The 24,575-nt window shown below is 26.8% G+C and overlaps 3 protein-coding genes and 1 pseudogene across 6 annotated transcripts in view; 1 reads left to right on the top strand and 3 right to left on the bottom strand.

Moving 5' to 3' along the window:
* LOC147814401 (uncharacterized) overlaps positions 1 to 24,575 on the top strand; it is a 129,737-nt gene that overhangs the window by 66,167 nt on the left and 38,995 nt on the right. Inside the window, exons 1-2 of one of the 3 annotated variants that reach the window (XR_015431240.1) lie at positions 7,396 to 8,272; positions 14,917 to 15,026. The exons of 1 other annotated variant lie outside the window; for it this stretch is intronic. The gene's annotated coding sequence lies outside the window, so the exon portion shown is untranslated. Of the gene's footprint in view, positions 1 to 7,395; positions 8,273 to 14,916; positions 15,027 to 24,575 lie in introns of those variants that run through there. One more of the 3 variants, XR_015431245.1, reaches the window with a different exon arrangement.
* LOC147814404 (uncharacterized) lies at positions 2,776 to 6,883 on the bottom strand. The gene is made up of 3 exons (XM_087155589.1): positions 6,812 to 6,883; positions 5,935 to 5,985; positions 2,776 to 3,318 (listed from the first exon to the last, which is right to left on the bottom strand). The coding sequence occupies exons 1-3, from the start codon at positions 6,821 to 6,823 to the stop codon at positions 2,830 to 2,832; spliced, it is 552 nt and encodes a 183-aa protein (XP_087011715.1). The 5' UTR covers positions 6,824 to 6,883; the 3' UTR covers positions 2,776 to 2,829.
* On the bottom strand, positions 11,183 to 13,938 carry LOC147814405 (uncharacterized). Its single transcript, XM_087155590.1, has 3 exons — positions 13,782 to 13,938; positions 12,905 to 12,955; positions 11,183 to 11,692 (listed from the first exon to the last, which is right to left on the bottom strand). The coding sequence occupies exons 1-3, from the start codon at positions 13,791 to 13,793 to the stop codon at positions 11,204 to 11,206; spliced, it is 552 nt and encodes a 183-aa protein (XP_087011716.1). The 5' UTR covers positions 13,794 to 13,938; the 3' UTR covers positions 11,183 to 11,203.
* Positions 18,225 to 22,283, bottom strand: LOC147814406 (uncharacterized; annotated as a pseudogene). Its single transcript, XR_015430693.1, has 4 exons — positions 21,902 to 22,283; positions 20,870 to 21,790; positions 19,952 to 20,002; positions 18,225 to 18,737 (listed from the first exon to the last, which is right to left on the bottom strand). The product of XR_015430693.1 is annotated as an uncharacterized LOC147814406 (transcript).

The raw sequence follows: 24,575 nt of genomic DNA on the forward strand, positions 1-24,575 counted from the left end.
TGAAATAATTTATGGGATTCTCCTGCAATATCAGATTATATAATTTTGTTTTCTGCGAGCTGCTTCTTACGCAGTTTCCCGAAATACTAACCAAATTCAGAGTCTTCTTCAAAGAAAACCTAACAAACAACTTAATGTTTAAGTTAATAATATAATGGTGAATTTTGTAAACAATTTAACAAAATGCATTGCATGAGCTACATTTTTAATAAAGGAACCTTTGATATCTGTCTCTTAATAAATTAGTCTGATTCACACACTTACCAATTTATGTGTTAAGTTTGTAAATCATTTTACTTAATTTAAAAACGACGTCTATAGCTATAAAACATTGAGAGAAAAAATTTGACAGTCTTTTTAAAAAAAATGTGTTTTAATTGGGAACTTGTACTTCAGCAGGAGCTGAACTGTCCCCCATTATCAAGCAAAGAGCTCACTAGTTACGTGGTGTTAACACTAACGAGAGAGCTTGAAGACCATTCGTAGGACAGGACCTTTCAAGTGTTTGAGTGGTTCGTTTACATCATTAATATTCCCTTCATCTCAGTTGAATTTTAATACTTATTTGCAGAAAAACTTTATAAAAAATGCCGAAAACCACTCAATGGATATTTTTTTCTACGAAATAAATATTAAAATTATTTTGAAATAAGGAAGTATGACTATAATGAAATTTTTTGAATGGTTGGATATAATTCAGTTAAATTCTTAAATATAAATTGATAATTATATGGTCTAACATTAAATTGTTACGAAAATTACTGTCTCAAATGTACTTATTAGATTAAAATTAGGTTCTGTTAAATTTAACTTTATTAATAAATAAAGTTAAATTTAAACATCAACTTAATGAATTGTTAACATGAACTGCTTATAATGAAGCTAGTTATTTATTGCTGGACAAAAGTTTGCTTAATAATTTTTTTTTTTTTTTTTTTTTTTTGGTAAATTCAAAATAATTGCAAAGAGCTCTTAAGATTCTTCCTTTAGATAGCTCCATCTCCCTTATGGTCTTTTTGAACGAAAAATCCCTTTAAAACTGTCCTTTTTATCACTGTTCTTTTAAGAAATAGTGAAGAGCTTTGAACGAATTTGTAACAGTCATAATGCAGTGAATCATGTTATCACAAATATGAAATCTTAAAAGTGATTAAATGATGCTACGATTTCATCTGATTGGAAGTATTTAAATCGTAACGTTTTAGTTAGCTTGCAGCTAATTAACACATTGTATTAGCTAGAGCTGTCAGTATAAATATTCAACGATGAACCGATTTATCAGAGACCGGAAACAATAATTTACCGAATATTTAATTTATCATTACATATCATTATCATTTGTTCAATTTTCTAGATCACTAATTTTAGGTTTTGAGACAATTTTTGGAAAAATATATCTTCAAATATGAAAATAAATGAAAAAAGAAAATTGTTTCAAATTATATGTGTATATACATATAAAAAATGCTATTAGCTATTTTAGAAGAGTGAAGTACTCAAAAAGGCGCACTAGATTTTGAGGTTTTTGAAAATATGATGTTAAATGTGGCCATAAAGTAAACAGACCCTTTCGCCACCCTTTCGAAAAATCGACCTTTTTTCACAGAGTAAAGAATTCTTGATCAAATTGCAGCAAGAAGTTCTAACACCCTGGGTACATTATCCGAAAAATCTATATTATCGTAAAATTTTACATCGTAATTCTTACACTGATATTTAATTAATTAGTGTGATTCAATGATTCGACATTATTTATTACAGTAAAAATTACGATGCATCAAAAATTTTGTTCTGTAAAATTATACTGTAACATATAATTTTTACATTCATTGAAATTTCACGATTCGGTGTTTTAAAAATACTTAAATTTTTTAATGTCACGTGCGGGGCAAGATGTATTCATTTTCTTTAAAAACTAGTTATATAATTTCAATGTATTCATTCAATAACGAATGTTTAATGTATGCTACAAAAAAAATGAAATTTGAAAACAGTTATTATTAATGCAGTTTCTATTAAATCCATCTTTCTTGTTATGTGCTGGATAGCTGATATATATAATATCAACTATTTATTTATTTATTTCTGCTATTTATTTTAATTTAATACTAAATAATAAGGAATCTACAGTTCGTAAATTCATCCAAATATCGTTCATTAACTGGTCAAAATAATGGTTCATCACTTGAAATTGATCCTAATATCGGTATTTTTTCGCTATTTTTCGTTATTTTTTGAATTGTTTAAGTGTTATGATAATGTACAAAAAAATAATTTTTGAAACACATGTGGCTGGAAAAAGAGGCAGAAACAACCATATAAAGCTGATAGACCTTTCTTTTAGAGCAAAGAAAAAAATTTCGTTACTTTTCAAATTGTTTCAGTGTTATGATAATGTACATAAACATACTTTTAAAAAACAATAGGCGGGAGAAAGAGGCATCAATAATCAAAAAAGATTCTAGACCTGCCTTGAAATTATTTTGTGACAGATTTAAATTTGGAAAAAATATTTTTGCTTACAAAAATTTATTCAAACTTTAAATTAAAATAGGATAGACAATTTAAATCATAAAGTTTTACTAATTTGCAATCATCTTCAAATAATTGAAAAAATGTGCCAGAGTATCCTTAGAATACTTGTATATTATTAGATATTAATAGAACGATAAATAAAATTTTTAATTTACTCATATATTTCATGAAGATTATTTAACTTCTTATAGAGTTTATAGTAAGCTTTGTCAGATACATCCAAACATAAAAGAGCAACCATTTTACAAATAAAAATTTTATTTTTATTCCTATTTATTTACACAAATTGTTGACTTAATAACCATATCTGGCATAAGGAAGGGTGCCTAACAGTGCACTGGCTAATCCATATCCACCATATCCTGCACCATTACCAAGACCATTATATCCAAGGCCGCCATAACCACCATACCCGTAGCCTAAACCAGCATTTCCAGCATAACCATGTCCTTGATCAACGTGACCATGAGCGTGACCTGCATGGCCATGTCCATATCCAGCATATCCACCATAGAGATGGCCATGAGCAGGGGCTGATGAGTGAATGTGAACGGCAGCTGGATTCTGGTTGGCGGTTCCTGGTTCGTTAGTTTTGACTTGGGCTCTGAAGCCACCGTGGTCAGCCACGTAGTTGACCTGTCTGTGGATACCACGGTCATCTGTAAATCCGTAGCTTCCTGACACATGACCACCAGTTCCGGATTCTTCTCTGTGTTGTTCACCATGTTTGTCTTTGACGCTATATCCGAACTTGTAAGGCTTTGGTGCATGATGACCATGGTCCTATAAATAAAGTTAAAATGTAATTAGCTTTAAAAACTAATAATTATATCTGATAAAACTCATAAGTGTAGCTTTTACGTCATAACATTCTTAGAACATATAAAAAAATTAATCTTAAAGCAATTATATTCATTAAAATGCTCAAATCCATATAAATTAATTTAAACTTCATGAAAAGATTGCATTTTTTAAAATTGCATAATATGGCATTTTAGAAAGTATGTTAATCTCCCATGCATTATATCAGAACTTGATAGATTTGGATATAATTAGCGAAACAAAAAGAAATCTCAGGTAAAGAATTTTCTTAATTCAATTCTTTAGTAATTGGTAAGGTATTTCTTAATTTTTTCAAAACTTTTAAAAATCACTCAATTTATCAACATTTTCAATCAATTAAAATAAACTAGGAGGCTTCGCCCCCTGCTCGCTGGCGCTCGCCAACTCCCGCAACTGCTTTCGCAGTTCATTTCGGATTGCTTTGCAATCCGATGCTCGCTTTGCTCGCTCATTGGATACATTCTTAACGTCTAGCTTTTGTATACTTTTTTGAACACTGAAGTTCCGAAAACTTTTCACTGTAGAAAATTCTAAACCTGTGCATTTCAATATTAATTTGAAATTGCAAGCAGTTCACATATTTTTCTTAATCACACTATTCTAAATCTCAGTTGTTGAGAAAAGTAACTGTTGTAAGTTTTGTTTTAAAGTCTTTCCCACCAGAGGGCTAAAACCATGTGTCGTAAAACAATATGAAATAGTACTGAACGCCGGATGTAAAGCATCGGCTTTGATGAGGATAATTTTGTAAGAATGTTTTTGATAATTCGGTGAGAATTCACCCGATTAGACATATGATTCTCGCTACGTGCTCTTGCGCACCGAAGACTATCAATTAAAACGTATTAGCGTTTTATATAATATAGATTAGCCATATGATGCTCACTACTTGCTCTTGCACGCCGAAGCCTATCAATTAAAAATGAAAACTGTTGCCAACGCGAGAAAAGAAATATCATCGGATTTTATTGATACATGCGTACGTATTAGCGTTTTATATAATGCTAGGAGGCTCCGCCCCCTGCTCGCTAACGCTCGCCAACCCCCGAGAATTGCTACGCAATCCTATGTGGTTCACGCCGTGAATCATGGCTCGCTGCGCTCGCTCGCTAATGAACACAATGTTCTAGCACAAAGACATAATATATTATCATCAAAGACATAGTATTTTATCATCAAAGACACAGTATTGTACTTATGTAGAAGAATTCTACCAATGTTCTTATTGGCTTTTAAAAAAGTATATTATAGCTATTTAGATTGTACATGGTGAAAAAATCAAAACATTTGCTAAATAAGAAACATATTAGCAAAATAAATTATCAAATATTGCTTCACTAATATTCTGCATTTTAAAGCGTGAAAATTCAATGCATAAATAAACGCGAAATATAAAAAAAATTCAATGCATTCAATACAAACACTTAAACGTTTTTTAGACGTTTAGGTAGCTCCCAGTAGAAAAATATCAATTCAACAGCGGCCTTTTAAAGCATTCTCACTTCAATTAATTAATTAATTCCTAATTGAGTTTAAATTAAATATTGTCATGTTTTTAGTGCATGAATCTGATTTGAACAACCTCATAATGCTCACTCTGGTCATTGTTATCTGGTTGCTCACTACGTGCTCTTGCACGCCGAATCCAATCAATTAAAAATGAAAACTGTTGCCAGCGCGAGAAAAGAAATATCATCGGTTTTATTGATACATACATACGTACGTATTAGCGTTTTATATAATATAGATAGAAGATGATAATTTTCTTTGTTTATATTTTCTTAAAATGCTGTGTTCTTAATTTATTCTTTATTAAGATCACATTTCATTACATTTTAAGAAATATAACCAAGTATTTCATCTTAATTTTACTTATATTCAATAATTTCTATTTTGTCTAATTAGTAATATTTTACTACATTCGTGACGATATTTAATTTCTTTTGTTGATGAGAATGAAATAATTACTGAAAAGAATTCCTCACCAAAGTGTCAATTGATAAATATTCGTTTCACTCAGAGTTTTTTAATGAAGCTTACATTGGAATTGGCTGAATCTATATTCAATTAGTTTCATATTAATTTTCATTTAGTTCAATGCGTTTTTCCTTTTCATTTAAATAACAATATTAAACTACATAGTAATTTACATTTTACTTTTTTTATAAATTGAAATGGCAGAGTTAAATTTGTTCACTGAAGAGTAATTTCAACTGATAACTGTTAACATCAATCGAATTTTCTGTGATTGACATTACATTATAATAAAAATAATTTAAAACCATAATGAAATAGATTGCATTTTAAATGTTTTTTATTCTAGTGTTTAGATATTATTCAAAAAACAAAGTTTAAATACATAGGTATATATTTATAATTAATTTAAAGTTTTAGATAAAATAACCGCATTGAAAAACTAAACTAAATTTATACACCTTCCAAAATTACATAAACTATAAGTTGATTATTACCAAAATACCAGGTTAATTTTTTATTGCTTTTATTATTTATTCAACAAAATACTGAAAAATATTGATAAAAACATTTATATATTACCACAGGAGAGTGTGCAAAAGCAACAAGAGTTATAGCAGACAAGATAACAACCTGCAAAAAATCAAAGATAAATTATACCACGAATGCAATGCTATATTAAGGAATATTAAATAATTTTTTTGAGCAATCTATACAACAGTGTTATTTTGGAAAAAGTATGTGTTTTACAGAATTTTTAAACATAAATTTTTTATATAAAATCTCAGATAACAGATAACTTTATCAGATAACACTACTTATATTTACTTTTTGCTACTTATATTACTTATACATCTTGCACTTATATTTATTTACAATTGCGTACTGAGAGTAAATAAATTTATCGAAAAAAACTGCTACTATTTTCCGAATATTATATGTTATACTTTTTTTTTACTATTTTTATCATGGAAGAAATTTTTAGCATCAAATAACAATTAGCGAAGAACATTCTTTAAAAAATACCTCGTATTAAATGCTCTGAACTTTTTCTCTCCTGTCTATCTCATATTAATTAAGCATTAATTTTTCTAAATACTTTCTTAATATTTTAAAACAAAAAGTTTTGAAAACACCTATATGTATTTCATACTAGAAGTGATTTTACGATTTTTAAATTTTCTTATTAACATACACACAATGAAAGTTTGGAAAAATTTCAAAGTTTACAATTTCTGTGACAAATGAATTTTTTAAAATGACAATATAAAGCAAATATCTTAATTAAGCTTATTTAATTTTATTGAAATGGTATTTAAATGCATTGCAAGTAGAAATTACTATTGAAACACAAGTCAAAAATGATAAAAGTTCATACTGAAACCTTTTGAAAGTTAACGAAATAGAAATAAAGTATAAAATGGATCAAATGTTTTTAAACAATGAACAAAGTTCTTACCTGGGAAATCATATTGTACTGTCTAAAAGACCGATGAAAGATCTATGCTCAAAATCTTTTCTTCCAGTCATTTATATAGTTGTGGAAAAACATATTAATGCCTGTTTGACAAGAATTCAAATCATTTTAATGCTTCAATTATTCTGTTGAACTTGATCTTCATGTTGTTTTCTGGAACGTTACAGTCGTTAAAAATAACTCTAATTTCTTTACAAGTTTTGTAATACAATAATGAACCATTTATTGACAAGCATTTTTTTTATAATTACTTACTTATACTAATGTATTTAATTTTCACTAAGAATCTTAAAATAAGAAATTCAGTAAAATTTATATCAATTTTCCTCACGGAATACGAAAAAAATATAATTCATAGTAGAAAAAGATATGTTGTAATATTTTATACAAATAAAAATAGATTTGAATGTTAAAAAACAAAAACAGTTTTCTTCACCGATTCCAAAAACATAAGAGAATTAAAAAAAACTAATAAGTCAATTTATTACATAAATTGCACCCTTAGTTACAAAATCACATTTTTTAAAAGAAACTAGGCATATTTCGTACATTTTTAAATGTGTTAAAAAATGTCAAATTTGCAAAACGATAAAATGGTTTTCACTTCAAAAACTACTGTCACAAAATTCATCTCGAAACATTTTACACAAAATATGCAGTTCATCTACAATGTTTTCCAGTAAAATTACTCTAATTTCAAGTTTTCTAAGTGAAAGAATGAAGTATTCAGTGATTATTGAGAGTACAGAAATTTATTTTATGAATTTTCTCTACAAAACCTATAATTTTTAAACAGTGAAATAATTTATGGGATTCTCCTGTAATATCGGGTTGTATCATTTTGTTTTCTGCGAGTTGTTTCGTCAGCAGTTTCCAGAAATACCAACAAAATTCAGAGTCTTTTTCAAAGAAAACATAACAAACAATTTAATGTTTAAGTTAATAATAGAATGGTGAATTTAGTAAACAATTTAACAAAATGCATTGCAAGAGCTATATTTTTAATAAAGGAACCTTTTATATCTGCCTCTTAATAAATTAGTCTGTTTCACACTCAAAACAATTTATTTGTTACGTTTGCAAATCATTTTACTCAATTTCAAAACGACGTCTATAGCTATAGAAGATTGAAAAAAAAAATTTGGCAGTCTTTTTTAAAAAAATGTGTTTTAATTGGGTACTTGTACTTCAGCAGGAGCTGAACTGACCGCCATTATGGAGCAAACAGCTTGCTAGTTACGTGGAGTTAACATTAACGTGAGAGCTTGAAGCACATTTCGATACTTAAAATAACTGCACAGTGATGAATTGGGCAAACAGTTTCACAAAAACAAAGGATTTCTAACGTAAGGATTTCCATCAAATCTCGACAGAGAGAAGAAATGGGTAATTAATTGCAGAAGATATAACTGGCAGCCTGGAAGTGGACCTCGCTTATATGAGGTAAATACTCATTTATTTATAATGAATTACATTTATTTACTTATATATGCAGTATATAAACAACCTTGAGTTGTTAGAATTCCCTTCTAAATGTTTGTTTTTGTCTGTTTCTTTAAAAATAAATAAGTTAATTATTTTTCCGGGTTACTTGAATTGTTCAGCTCCAATTATATATCAAGTATAAGGATTTTAATTGAAAATTGCATTTGTTAAGTAAATATTTATTTAAAATATGACCTTTTATCAATATTTCGTAATTAATTTAGCAATTTTGAGAGTTTGTGAGGAATGAAATCAAATAAATTAAGACAAGAGATTGGCTAAATAAGTACTCGCTAAACTTATCTCAGAATAGCCAACTTTTGTATTCACTCTTAAGTGTTTTCTTTTGTTCCGTTAAAAATAAATATTTATCTGTTTCTAATTGTATTTTAGTTTTATTCACTAATATATCATATAATTAGCTTTTTAATTAAAAAATTTGAAGAAAAAAAACTACTAATCTTACATCTATTTTAATGCTTTACATTTTAGGTTATTTTTAATTCGAAATAACTATTTGAAGTAGAATTTTATTTTATTTTAATACCATTCGTAGGACAGGACCTTTCAAGCGTTTGAGTGGTTCATTTACATCATTAATATTCCCTTCATCTCAGTTGAATTTTAATACTTATTTGCAGAAAAACTTTATAAAAAATACCAAATACCACTAAATGGTTTCTACAAAATAAATATTAAAATTATTTTGAAATAAGGAAGTATGACTATAATAAAAATTTTTGAATGGTTGGATATAATTCAGTGTAATTCTTAAATATAAATTGATAATTATGTGGTCTAACATTAAATTATTACGAAAATTACTGTCTCGAATGTACTTATTAGGTTAAAATAAGGTTCTGTTTGCGTATTTTATTAATAAAATTAAATTTAAACATCAAGTTAATGAATTATTAACATTAACTGCTTATTATGAGGCTAGTTATTTATTGCTGGACAAAATTATGCTTAATAAATGTTTTTTTTGGGGGGGGGCGAATTCATAATAATTGCAAAGAGCTCTTAAGATTCTTTTTTTAGAAAGCTTCATCTCCCTTATAGTCTTTTTGGAAAAAAATCCCTTTAAAACTGTACTTTTTATCACTGGTCTTGTAAGAAATATTGAAAAGCTTTGAACGAATTCGTAGTAGTCATTATGCAGTGTATATTATTATCGCAAATAGGAAATCTTAAAAATGATTAATTTTCATGATTTCATTTGAATGGAAATATTTCCATCGTAATGTTTTATTAAGATTGCAGTAAATTAACACATTATTTTAGTTTGAGGTACCAGTATAAATATTCAACGTCGAACAGATTTATCTGTGACCCAAAAATCTTGAACGGGTTTTTATTAACTGAATATTCTATTTACTATTATAAGTCATTATCACTTGTTAAATTTCTCTAAAACATTAAATTTAGGTTTTTTGTCAATTCTTTGAAAAATATGTCCTTGAATATGAATTTAAATGAAAAAAGACAATTGTGTCAAATTATATATGCATATAAAAACGCATTTATCTATTTTGGAAGAATGAAGTATGAAAGAAAGGAGCACTAGATTTTGAAGTTTTTGAAAATATGATGCTAAATATGGCCATAACATAAACAGGCCTTTTCACCACCCTTTCGAAAAATCGACCTTTTTTCACAGAGTAAAGAATTCTTGATCAAATTACAGCAAGAAGTTCTAACACCCTGGGTACATCATCCGTAAAATCTATATTATCGTAAAATTTTACATCGTAATTTTTACACTAATATTTAATTAATCAGTGTGATTCAATGATTCTACATTATTTATTACAGTAAAAATTACGATGCATCAAAAATTATGTTCTGTAAAATTATACTGTAATATATAATTTTTACATTAATTTGATCCTGAAATTTTGCGATTCGGTGTTTTAAAAATACTTAAATTTTTTAATGTCACGTGCGGGGCAAGATGTTTTCATTTTCTTTAAAAACTAGTTATATAATTTCAATATATTCATTCAATAACGAATGATTAATGTATGCTACAAAAATAAAATTTGAAAACAGTTATTATTAATGCAGTTTCTATTGAAACCATCTTTCTTGTTATGTGCTGGATAGCTAATATATATAATTTCAACTATTTATTTATTTATTTCTACTATTTATTTATTTTAATTTTATACTAAATACTAAGAAATCTACAGTTCGTACATTCATCCAAATATCGTTCATTAACTGGTCAAAATAATGGTTCATCACTTGAAATTGATCCTAATATCGGCATTTTTCGCTATTTTTCGTTATTTTTTAAATTGTTTCAGTGTTATGATAATGTATATAAACATTATTTTTAAAACACATGTGGCTGGAAAAAGAGGCCCAAATAACCAAATCAAGATGATAGACCTTTCTTTTAGAGCAAAGGAAAAAATTTCGTTACTTTTCAAATTGTTTTAGTGTTATGATAATGTACATAAACATGGTTTTAAAAAACATGTGGCTGGAAAAGAGGCATAAATAATCAAAAAATATTCTAGACCTGCCTTGAAATTATTTTGTGACAGATTTAAATTTGGAAAAATATTTTTGTTAACAAAAATCTATTCAAACTCTAAATTAAAATAGGATAGAAAATTTAAATCATAAAGTTTTACTAATTTGCTATCATCTTCAAATAACTGAAAAAAATGTGCCAGAGTATCCTTAGAATATTTGTATATTATTAGATATTAATAGAACGATGAATAACATTTTTAATTTACTCTTATATTTCATGAAGATTATTTAACTTCTTATAGAGTTTATAGTAAACTTTGTCAGATACATCCAAACATAAAAGAGCAACCATTTTACAAATAAAAATTTTAATTTTATTCCTATTTATTTACACAAATTGTTGACTTAATAACCATATCTGGCATAAGGAAGAGTGCCTAACAATGCACTGGCTAATCCATATCCACCATATCCTGCACCATTACCAAGACCATTATATCCAAGGCCGCCATAACCACCATACCCGTAGCCTAAACCAGCATTTCCAGCATAACCATGTCCTTGAGCAAAATGACCATGAGCGTGACCAGCTTGGCCGTGTCCATAACTAGCATATCCTCCATAGAGATGGCCATGAGCTGGAGCTGATGAATGAATGTGAACGGCAGCTGGATTCTGGTTGGCGGTTCCTGGTTCGTTAGTTTTGACTTGGGCTCTGAAGCCACCGTGGTCAGCCACGTAGTTGACCTGTCTGTGGATACCACGGTCATCTGTAAATCCGTAGCTTCCTGTCACATGACCACCAGTTCCGGATTCTTCTCTGTGTTGTTCACCATGTTTGTCTTTGACGCTATATCCAAACTTGTAAGGCTTTGGTGCATGATGACCATGGTCCTATAAATAAAGTTAAAATGTAATTAGCTTTAAAAACTAATAATTATATCTGATAAAACTCATAAGTGTAGCTTTTACGTCATAACATTCCTAGAACATATAACAAAATTAATCTTAAAGCAATTATATTCATTAAAATGCTCAAATCCATTAAAATTAATTTAAACTTCATGAAAAAATTACATTTTTTAAAATTGCATAATATGGCATTTTAAAAAGTATGTTAATCTCCCATGCATTATATCAGAACTTGATAGATTTGGATATAATTAGCGAAACAAAAAGAAATCAATTACGAAAATCTCAGGTAAAGAATTTTCTTAATTCAATCCTTTAGTAATAAGGTGTTTCTTAATTTTTTCAAAACTTTTAAAAATCACTCCATTTATCAACATTTCCAATCAATTAAAATAAATGATAATTTTCTTTGTTTATATTTTCATAAAATGCTGTGTTCTTAATTTATTCTTTATTAAGATCACATTTCATTACATTTTAAGAAATATAACCAAGTATTTCATCTTAATTTTAGTTATATTCAATAATTTCTATTTTGTCTAATTAATAATATTTTACAACATTCGTGACGATATTTGATTTCTTTTGTTGATGAGAATGAAATAATTACTGAAACGAATTCCTCACTAAAGTGTCAATTGATAAATATTCGTTTCACTCAGGGTTTTTTTTAATGAAGCTTACATTGGAATTGGCTGAATCTATCTTCAATTAGTTTTATATTAATTTTCATTTAGTTCAATGTGTTTTTCCTTTTCATTTAAATAACAATATTAAACTACATAGTAATTTACATTTAACTTATTTTATAAATTGAAATGGCAGGGTTAAATTTGTTCACTGAAGAGTAATTTCAACTGATAACTGTTAACATCAATCGAATTTTCTGTGATTGACATTACATTATAATAAAAATAATTTAAAACTATAATGAAATAGATTGCATTTTAAATGTTTTTTAATTCTAGTGTTTAGATATTATTCAAAAAACAAAGTTTAAATACATAGGTATTAATTAATTTAAAGTTTTAGATAAGATAATCGCATAGAAAAACTAAACTAAATTGATACAACTTCCAAAATTACATAAACTATAAGTTGATTATTACCAAAATACCAGGTTAAATTTTTATTGCTTTTATTATTTATTCAACAAAATACTGAAAAATATTGATAAAAACATTTATATATTACCACAGGAGGGTGTGCAAAAGCAACAAGAGTTATAGCAGACAAGATAACAACCTGCAAAAAATCAAAGATAAATTATACCACGAATGCAATGCTATATTAAGGAATATTAAATAATTTTTTTGAGCAATCTATACAACAGTGTTATTTTGGAAAAAGTATGTGTTTTACAGAATTTTTAAACATAAATTTTTTATATAAAATCTCAGATAACAGATAACTTTCTCAGATAACACTACTTATATTTACTTTTTGCTACTTATATTACTTATACATCTTGCACTTATATTTATTTACAATTGCGTACTGAGAGTAAATAAATTTATCGAAAAAAACTGCTACTATTTTCCGAATATTATATGTTATACTTTTTTTTTACTATTTTTATCATGGAAGAAATTTTTAGCATCAAATAACAATTAGCGAAGAACATTCTTTAAAAAATACCTCGTATTAAATGCTCTGAACTTTTTCTCTCCTGTCTATCTCATATTAATTAAGCATTAATTTTTCTAAATACTTTCTTAATATTTTAAAACAAAAAGTTTTGAAAACACCTATATGTATTTCATACTAGAAGTGATTTTACGATTTTTAAATTTTCTTATTAACATACACACAATGAAAGTTTGGAAAAATTTCAAAGTTTACAATTTCTGTGACAAATGAATTTTTTAAAATGACAATATAAAGCAAATATCTTAATTAAGCTTATTTAATTTTATTGAAATGGTATTTAAATGCATTGCAAGTAGAAATTACTATTGAAACACAAGTCAAAAATGATAAAAGTTCATACTGAAACCTTTTGAAAGTTAACGAAATAGAAATAAAGTATAAAATGGATCAAATGTTTTTAAACAATGAACAAAGTTCTTACCTGGGAAATCATATTGTACTGTCTAAAAGACCGATGAAAGATCTATGCTCAAAATCTTTTCTTCGAGTCATTTATATAGTTGTGGAAAAACATATTAATGCCTGTTTGACAAGAATTCAAATCATTTTAATGCTTCAATTATTCTGTTGAACTTGTTCTTCATGTTGTTTTCTGGAACGTTACAGTCGTTAAAAATAACTCTAATTTCTTTACAAGTTTTGTAATACAATAATGAACCATTCATTGACAAGCATTTTTTTTATAATTCCTTACTTATACTAATGTAATTAATTTTCACTAAGAATCTTAAAATAAGAAATTCAGTAACACTTATATCAAATTTCTTCATGGAATGCGAAAAAAATATAGTTCATAATAGAAAAAGATATGTTGTAATATTTTATACAAACAAAAATTGATTTGAATGTTAAAAAACAAAAACAGTTTTCTTCACCGATTCCAAAAACATAAGAGAATTAAAAAAAACTAATAAGTCAATTTATTACATAAATTGCACCCTTAGTTACAAAATCACATTTTTTAAAAGAAACTAGGCATATTTCGTAGATTTTTAAATGTGTTAAAAAATGTCAAATTTGCAAAACGATAAAATGGTTTTCTCTTCAAAAACTACTGTCACAAAATTCATCTCGAAACATTTTACACAAAATATGCATTTCATCTACAATGTTTTCCAGTAAAATTTCTCTAATTTCGAGTTTTCTAAGTGAAAGAATGAACTATTCAGTGATTATTGAGAGTACAGAAATTTATTTTATGAATTTTCTCTACAAAACCTATAGTTTTTAAACAGTGAAATAATTTATGGGATTCTCCTGTAATATCGGGCTGTATCTATTTGTTTTCTGCCAGTTGTTCCTTCAACAGTTTCCAGAAATACCAATAAATTCAGAGTTTTTTTCCAAAGAAAACATAACAAACAATTTAATGTTTAAGTTAATAATATAATGGTGAATTTAGTAAACAATTTAACAAAATGCATTGCAAGAGCTTTATTTTTAATAAGGGAACCTTTTATATCTGCCTCTTAATAAATTAGTCTGTTTCACACTCAAAACAATTTATTTGATATGTTTGTAAATCATTTTACTCAATTTCAAAACGACGTCTATAGCTATAGAAGATTGAAAAAAAAAATTTGGCAGTCTCGAAAGAGAGAAGAAATGGGTAATAAGTTGCAGAAGATATAACTGGCAGCCTGGAAGTGGACCTCGCTTATATGAGGTAAATACTCATTTATTTATAATGAATTACATTTATTTACTTATATATGCAGTATATAAACGACCTTGCGTTGTTAGAACTAAATGCTTGTTTTTGTCTGTTTCTTTAAAAATAAATAAGTGAATTACTTTTCCGGGTTACTTGAATTGTTCAGCTCCAATTATATATCCAGTATAAGGATTTTAATTGAAAATTGCATTAAGTAAATATTTATTTAAAATATGACCTTTAAACAATATTTCGTAATTAATTTAGCAATTTTGAGTGTTTGTGAGGAATAAAATCAAATAAATTAAGACAAGAGATTGGCTAAATAAGTATTCGCTAAACTTATCTCAGAATAGCCAACTTTTGTATTCACTCTTAAGTGTTTCCTTTTGTTCCGTTAAAAATAAATATTTATCTGTTTCTAATTGTATTTTAGTTTTATTCACTAATATATCATATAATTAGCTTTTTAATTAAAAAATTTGAAAAAAAAACTACTAATCTTGCATCTATTTTAATGCTTTACATTTTAGGTTATTTTTAATTCGAAATAACTATTTGAAGTAGAATTTTATTTTATTTTATTACCATTCGTAGGACAGGACCTTTCAAGTGTTTGAGTGGTTCGTTTACATCATTAATATTCCCTTCATCTCAGTTGAATTTTAATACTTATTTGCAGAAAAACTTTATAAAAAATACCAAAAACCACTAAATGGTTTCTACAAAATAAATATTAAAATTATTTTGAAATAAGGAAGTATGACTATAATAAAATTTTTTGAATGGTTGGACATAATTCAGTTTAGTTCTTAAATATAAATTGATAATTATGTGGTCTAACATTAAATTATTACGAAAATTACTGTCTCGAATGTACTTATTAGGTTAAAATTAGGTTCTGTTTGCGTATTTTATTAATAAAATTAAATTTAAACATCAAGTTAATGAATTGTTAACAATAACTGCTTATTATGAGGCTAGTTATTTATTGCTGGACAAAATTATGCTTAATAAATGATTTTTTTTGGGGGGGGGGAATTCATAATAATTGCAAAGAGCTCTTAAGATTCTTTTTTTAGAAAGCTTCATCTCCCTTATAGTCTTTTAGGGAAAAAATCCTTTTAAAACTGTACTTTTTATCACTGGTCTTGTCAGAAATATTGAAAAGCTTTGAACGAATTCGTAGTAGTCATTATGCAGTGTATATTATTATCGCAAATAGGAAATCTTAAAAATGATTAATTTTCATGATTTCATTTGAATGGAAATATTTCCATCGTAACGTTTTATTAAGATTGCAGCAAATTAACACATTATTTTAGTTTGAGGTACCAGTATAAATATTCAACGTCGAACAGATTTATCTGTGACCCAAAAATCTTGAACGGGTTTTTATTAACTAATATAAGTCATTTTATTTACTATTATAAGTCATTATCACTTGTTAAATTTCTCTAAAACATTAAATTTAGGTTTTTTGTCAATTCTTTGAAAAATATGTCCTTGAATATGAAATTAAATGAAAAAAGACAATTGTGTCAAATTATATATGCATATAAAAACGCATTTATCTATTTTGGAAGAATGAAGTATGAAAAAAAGGAGCACTAGATTTTGAAGTTTTTGAAAATAAGATGCTAAATATGGCCATAACATAAACAGGCCTTTTCACCACCCTTCCGAAAAATCGGCCTTTTTTCACTGAGTAAAAAATTCCGAATCAAATTACAGCAAGAAGCTCTAGCACCCTGGGTATATCATCCGTAAAATGCATATTATCGTAAAATTTTGCATACTAATTCTTACACTGATATTTAATTAATTAGTGTGATTCAATGATTTTACATCATTTATTACAGTAATAATTACGATGCATCAAAATTTTTGTTCTTTAAAATTATACTGTAAAAAGTTTGCCGGCACTCTGAGTGCCTTTAATTTTTGCATTAATTTGATCCTGAAGATTTACAATTCGGTGTTTTAAAAATATTTAAATTTTTTAATGTCACGAGCGGGGCAAGATGTATTCATTCTCATTAAAAACTAGTTACATAATTTCAATTTATTCATTCAATAATGAATGATAAATATATGTTGCAAAAATAAAATTTGTAAGCAGTTATAATTTATGCAGTTTCTATTGAGAAAAATCCATATTTCTTGTTATGTGCTGGATAGCTAATATATATAATTTCTACTGTTTATTTATTTATTTTTGAAACAAATTTTTTTTCTTCATATTATACTAAATAGTAAGGAATCTTCAGTTCGTAATTTCATCAAAATGTAGTTCCTTAACTTTTCAAAATAAAGGTTCATACCTTGAAATTGATGCCAAAGCCCTTGAAATTCAAATATTTCAGTGTAAGCCCTGACTATTTCAGACAAGCATTGTTTGTCCCACTGTTGCCACTCTCCAAAAATAAATTTGTTAAAAACTACTATAAATTCAGTTTATTTGAATCTTTAACGGTTAATTGTCATATCTCTTAGTGTCGGAAAATATTATATTTATATATTTATATATATATTTCGGGACTTTCATTTTCCGGAATTTTTAAATTTTTTTGTCTTTTTTTCCAGTTTTTTGTTATTTTTATTATTTTTTTTCTCTTTTTTCCCCTTTCTTCATTGTTCTGCAATTTTTCTCTTGTTTTCTCTACATTTTGATTGCTTCAGTGTTATGATAATGTACATAAACATAATTTTTAAAACACATGTGACTGAAGAAAGAGGCATAAATGATAAAATAAAGATGTTAGACCTTTCTTTCAGAGCAAATAAAAAAATGTTCGTTATTTTTCAAATTGTTTCAGTGTTATGATAATGTACATAATCATAATTTTTAAAGCACATGTGGCTGGAAGGAGAGGTATATATACCCAAAAAAGATGCCAGACCTATCATAAAATTATTTTGTAGAATATTTAAATTCGAAAAAATATTTTCGTTTCCAAAACTTTATTCGAACTCTAAATTAAAAAAGGAGGGATAATTTAAATCATAAATTTTTAATATTTTGCAATGTGAAAAACTATCCTTGGAATACTTGTATATTATGAGATATTAATAGACCGATGAATAACATTTCTAATTTACTCTAAGATTTTATGAAGGTTATTTAACTTCTAAAAGAGTTTACAATAAACTGTGTCAGATAAATCTCAAACATAAAAGAGCAACCATTTAACAAAAAAAAATAATAATAATTTTATTTCCTATTTATTTACACAAATTGTTGACTTAATAACCATATCTGGCATAAGGAAGAGTGCCTAATAATGCACTTGCTAATCCATATCCACCATATCCTGCACCATAACCAAGGCCATTATATCCAAGGCCATTGTATCCAAGGCCACCATTACCCCCTTACTCGTAGCCTAATCCTGCATTTCCAGCATAACCATGTCCTTGAGCAACATGACCATATCCAGCATATCCTCCATAGAGATGGCCATGAGCAGGGGCTGATGAGTGAATGTGAACGGCAGCTGGATTCTGGTTGGCAGTTCCTGGTTCGTTGGTCTTTACTTGAGCTCTGAAGCCACCGTGATCAGCTACGTAGTTGACCTGTCTGTGGATACCACGATCGTCTGTAAATCCGTAGCTTCCTGTCACATGACCACCAGTTCCGGATTCTTCTCTGTGTTGTTCACCATGTTTGTCTTTGATGCTGTAACCAAACTTGTAAGGCTTTGGTGCATGATGACCATGGTCCTATAAATAAAGTTAAAATGCAATTGGTTTTAAAAACTAATAATTATATCTGACAAAACGCATAAGTGTAACTTTCACGTCATAAAATTCTTAGAACATATAAAAAAATTTATTCTAAAAGCAATTATAATCATTAAAATGCTCAAATCCATTAAAATTAATTGAAACTTCATAAAAAAATTGCATTTTATAACATTTTAAAAAGTATGTAAATCTCCCAAGTATTATCTCAAAACTTGATAGATTTGGATAAACTTAGCGAAACAAAAAGCAATCAATAACGAAAATTTCAGGCAAAGAATTTTCTAAATTCAATCTTTAAGTAATTGGTAAGGTGGTTAAATATTTATCATGATTTGAGCAAAACTTTCGTGAATGATTCATTTTATTAAAATTTTCAAGCAATTGAAATAAATGATCATTTGCTTTTTTTATATTTTCATAAAATGTTGTGTTCTTAATTTATTCCTTATTAAGATCAGATTTCATTAAAATTTAAGAAGTATAACCCCGTATTTCATCTTAAATTTAGTTATTTTTAATAATTTCTATTTTGTTTAATTAGTAATATTCGACTACATTCGTGACGATACTTGATTTGTTTTGTTGATGAGAATGAGATAATTACGTAGAAAAATTCCTCACTAAAGTTTCAATTGATAAATGTTGGTTTCACTTAAATTTTTTATTTCTATGAAGCTTACATTGGAATCGGTAAAATTTAGTTTCAATTAGTTTATATTAATTTTCATTTAGCTCTGTGCTTCCCTTTTTGATATAAATAACAATATGAAACAGTATAGTAATTTATATTTAACTTATTTTATAAAACGAAATGTCAGAGAAAAATTTGTTCACTGACGAGTAAAATGATAACTGCTAACATCAATCAAATTTTCTGTCATCGACATTATATTATAATAAGCATATTTTAAAAATATAATGAAATAGATTTCATTTTAAATATTTTTTATTCTAGAGTATTGATATTATTCAAAAAACAAAGTTTAAAAGCATAGGTATATCTTTATAATTAATTTAAAGTTTCAGATAAAATAATCGCAAAGAAAAACAAAAATAAATTGATACAACTTTCAAAATAACATAAACTATGAGTAGATTATTACCAAAATACCAAAGACAATTTATTTATTGCTTTTGTTATTTATTCAACAAAATACTGTGAAATATTGATAAAAACATGTACATATTACCACAGGAGGGTGTGCAAAAGCAACAAGAATTATAGCAGATAAGATAACAACCTGTAAAAAATCAAAGAAAAATTATACCTAATTGCAATGCTATATTAAGGAATATTAAATAATTTTTTTGCGTAGTACGTAAACAGCGGTGTTATTTTGGATAAAGTATGTATTGTACATGATTTTGGGCAATATTTATTATACATCATCTTGTATTTAGATAGCATTACTTATATTTACCTTTTGCTACTTATATTACATATACATCTTGCATTTATATTTATTTGCAAAGGCATATTGCGAGGGAATAAATTTATCAAAAATATCTGTTACTATTTGCCAAATATTATATCTTATACTTTTTTTAACTATTTTTATCATAGAAGAAATTTTTAGCATCAAATGAATCTTAGCGAAGAGCATCTTTTAAAAAAATATCTCATAATAAATGCCCTGAAATTTTTCTCTCCTGTCTATGTCATATTAATTGAGCATTAATTTCTCTAATTACTTCCTTGATATTTTTGAGAAAAAAATTTTTGAAACCACTTATATGTATTTTATCTAAAATTTGTAGATATACGTATAACTAAAGCATGCAAACATTTATACTAGAAGTGGTTTTGCCATTTTTAAATTTTCTTACACAATAAATACATGCACACAATAAAAGTTCAGCAAAAGTTCAAAGTTTACAAATTTTATGACAAATAAGTTTTTTTGAAAATGACAATACAAAGTAAATATCTAAATTTAATTTTTTTAATTTAATTGAAATGGTATTTAAATGCATTGCAAGTAGAAATTACTATCGAAAAACAATCAAAAATGATAAAACGTTCATACTGAAACCTTTTGAAAGTTAACGAAATAGAAATAAAGTATAAAATGGATCAAATGTTTTTAAACAATGAGCAAAGTTCTTACCTGGGAAATCATATTGTAGTGTCTTAAAGACCGATGAAAGATCTATGCTCAAAATCTTTTCTTCGAGTCATTTATATAGTTGTGGAAAAACATATTAATGCCTGTTTGACAAGAATTCAAATCATTTTAATGCTTCAATTATTCTGTTGAACTTGTTCTTCATGTTGTTTTCTGGAACGTTACAGCCGTTAAAAATAACTCTAATTTTTTTACAAGTTTTGTAATACAATAATGAACCATTCATTGACAAGCATTTTTTTTATAATTCCTTACTTATACTAATGTAATTAATTTTCACTAAGAATCTTAAAATAAGAAATTCAGTAACACTTATATCAAATTTCTTCATGGAATGCGAAAAAAATATAGTTCATAATAGAAAAAGATATGTTGTAATATTTTATACAAACAAAAATTGATTTGAATGTTAAAAAACAAAAACAGTTTTCTTCACCGATTCCAAAAACATAAGAGAATTAAAAAAAACTAATAAGTCAATTTATTACATAAATTGCACCCTTAGTTACAAAATCACATTTTTTAAAAGAAACTAGGCATATTTCGTAGATTTTTAAATGTGTTAAAAAATGTCAAATTTGCAAAACGATGAAATGGTTTTCTCTTCAAAAACTACTGTCACAAAATTCATCTCGAAACATTTTACACAAAATATGCATTTCATCTACAATGTTTTCCAGTAAAATTTCTCTAATTTCAAGTTTTCTAAGTGAAAGAATGAAGTATTCAGTGATTATTGAGAGTACAGAAATTTATTTTATGAATTTTCTCTACAAAACCTATAATTTTTAAACAGTGAAATAATTTATGGGATTCTCCTGTAATATCGGGCTGTATCTATTTGTTTTCTGCCAGTTGTTTCGACAGCAGTTTCCAGAAATACCAACAAAATTCAGAGTCTTTCTAAAAGAAAACATAACAAACAATTTAATGTTTAAGTTAATAATATAATGGTGAATTTAGTAAACAATTTAGCAAAATGCATTGCAAGAGCTATATTTTTAATAAAGGAACCTTTTATATCTGCCTCTTAATAAATTAGTCTTTTTCACACTCAAAACAATTTATTTGTTACGTTTGTAAATCATTTTACTCAATTCAAAACGACGTCTATAGCTATAGAAGATTGGAAAAAAAATTTGGCAGTCTTTTTTAAAAAAATGTGTTTTAATTGGGTACTTGTACTTCAGCGGGAGCTGAACTGACCGCCATTATGGAGCAAACAGCTTGCTAGGTACGCGGAGTTAACATTAACGTGAGAGCTTGAAGCACATTTCGACACTTAAAATAACTGCACAGTGATGAATTGGGCAAACAGTTTCACAAAAACAAAGGATTTCTAACGTAAGGATTTCCATCAAATCTCGAAAGAGAGAAGAAATGGGTAATTAATTGCAGAAGATATAACTGGCAGCCTAGAAGTGGAACTCGCTTCTATGAGGTAAATACTCATTTATTTATAATGAATTACATTTATTTACTTATATATGCAGTATATAAACGACCTTGAGTTGTTAGAATTCGCTTCTAAATGTTTGTTTTTGTCTGTTTCTTTAAAAATAAATAAGTTAATTATTTTTCCAGGTTACTTAAATTGTTCAGCTCCAATTATATATCAAGTATAAGGATTTTAATTTAAAATTGCATTTGTTAAGTAAATATTTATTTAAAATATGACCTTTTAACAATATTTCGTAATTAATTTAGCAATTTTGAGTGTTTGTGAGGAATAAAATCAAATAAATTAAGACAAGAGATTGGCTAAATAAGTATTCGCTAAACTTATCTCAGAATAGCCAACTTTTGTATTCACTCTTAAGTGTTTCCTTTTGTTCCTTTAAAAATAAATTATCTGTTTCTAATTGTACTTTAGTTTTATTCACTAATATATCATATAATTAGCTTTTTAATTAAAAAATTTGAAAAAAAAACTACTAATCTTGCATCTATTTTAATGCTTTACATTTCAGGTTATTTTTAATTCGAAATAACTATTTGAAGTAGAATTTTATTTTATTTTAATACCATTCGTAGGACAGGACCTTTCAAGCGTTTGAGTGGTTCGTTTACATCATTAATATTCCCTTCATCTCAGTTGAATTTTAATACTTATTTGCAGAAAAACTTTATAAAAAATACCAAAACCCACTAAATGGTTTCTACAAAATAAATATTAAAATTATTTTGAAATAAGGAAGTATGACTATAATAAAATTTTTTGAATGGTTGGATATAATTCAGTTTAATTCTTAAATATAAATTGATAATTATGTGGTCTAACATTAAATTATTACGAAAATTACTGTCTCGAATGTACTTATTAGGTTAAAATTAGGTTCTGTTTGCGTATTTTATTAATAAAATTAAATTTAAACATCAAGTTAATGAATTGTTAACTTTAACTGCTTATTATGAGGCTAGTTATTTATTGCTGGACAAAATTATGCTTAATAAATGATTTTTTTTGGGGGGGGGGGAATTCATAATAATTGCAAAGAGCTCTTAAGATTCTTTTTTTAGAAAGCTTCATCTCCCTTATAGTCTTTTAGGGAAAAAATCCTTTTAAAACTGTACTTTTTATCACTGGTCTTGTCAGAAATATTGAAAAGCTTTGAACGAATTCGTAGTAGTCATTATGCAGTGTATATTATTATCGCAAATAGGAAATCTTAAAAATGATTAATTTTCATGATTTCATTTGAATGGAAATATTTCCATCGTAACGTTTTATTAAGATTGCAGCAAATTAACACATTATTTTAGTTTGAGGTACCAGTATAAATATTCAACGTCGAACAGATTTATCTGTGACCCAAAAATCTTGAACGGGTTTTTATTAACTAATATAAGTCATTTTATTTACTATTATAAGTCATTATCACTTGTTAAATTTCTCTAAAACATTAAATTTAGGTTTTTTGTCAATTCTTTGAAAAATATGTCCTTGAATATGAAATTAAATGAAAAAAGACAATTGTATCAAATTATATATGCATATAAAAACGCATTTATCTATTTTGGAAGAATGAAGTATGAAAAAAAGGAGCACTAGATTTTGAAGTTTTTGAAAATAAGATGCTAAATATGGCCATAACATAAACAGGCCTTTTCACCACCCTTCCGAAAAATCGGCCTTTTTTCACTGAGTAAAAAATTCCGAATCAAATTACAGCAAGAAGCTCTAGCACCCTGGGTATATCATCCGTAAAATGCATATTATCGTAAAATTTTGCATACTAATTCTTACACTAATATTTAATTAATTAGTGTGATTCAATGATTTTACATCATTTATTACAGTAATAATTACGATGCATCAAAATTTTTGTTCTTTAAAATTATACTGTAAAAAGTTTGCCGGCACTCTGAGTGCCTTTAATTTTTGCATTAATTTGATCCTGAAGATTTACAATTCGGTGTTTTAAAAATATTTAAATTTTTTAATGTCACGAGCGGGGCAAGATGTATTCATTCTCATTAAAAACTAGTTACATAATTTCAATTTATTCATTCAATAATGAATGATAAATATATGTTGCAAAAATAAAATTTGTAAGCAGTTATTATTTATGCAGTTTCTATTGAGAAAAATCCATATTTCTTGTTATGTGCTGGATAGCTAATATATATAATTTCTACTGTTTATTTATTTATTTTTGAAACAAATTTTTTTTCTTCATATTATACT

This window comes from Parasteatoda tepidariorum, chromosome 2 (genome assembly GCF_982258835.1).
Source record: "Parasteatoda tepidariorum strain Cologne lab strain chromosome 2, Ptep-v5.0, whole genome shotgun sequence".
Taxonomy (NCBI): Eukaryota; Metazoa; Arthropoda; class Arachnida; order Araneae; family Theridiidae; genus Parasteatoda; species Parasteatoda tepidariorum.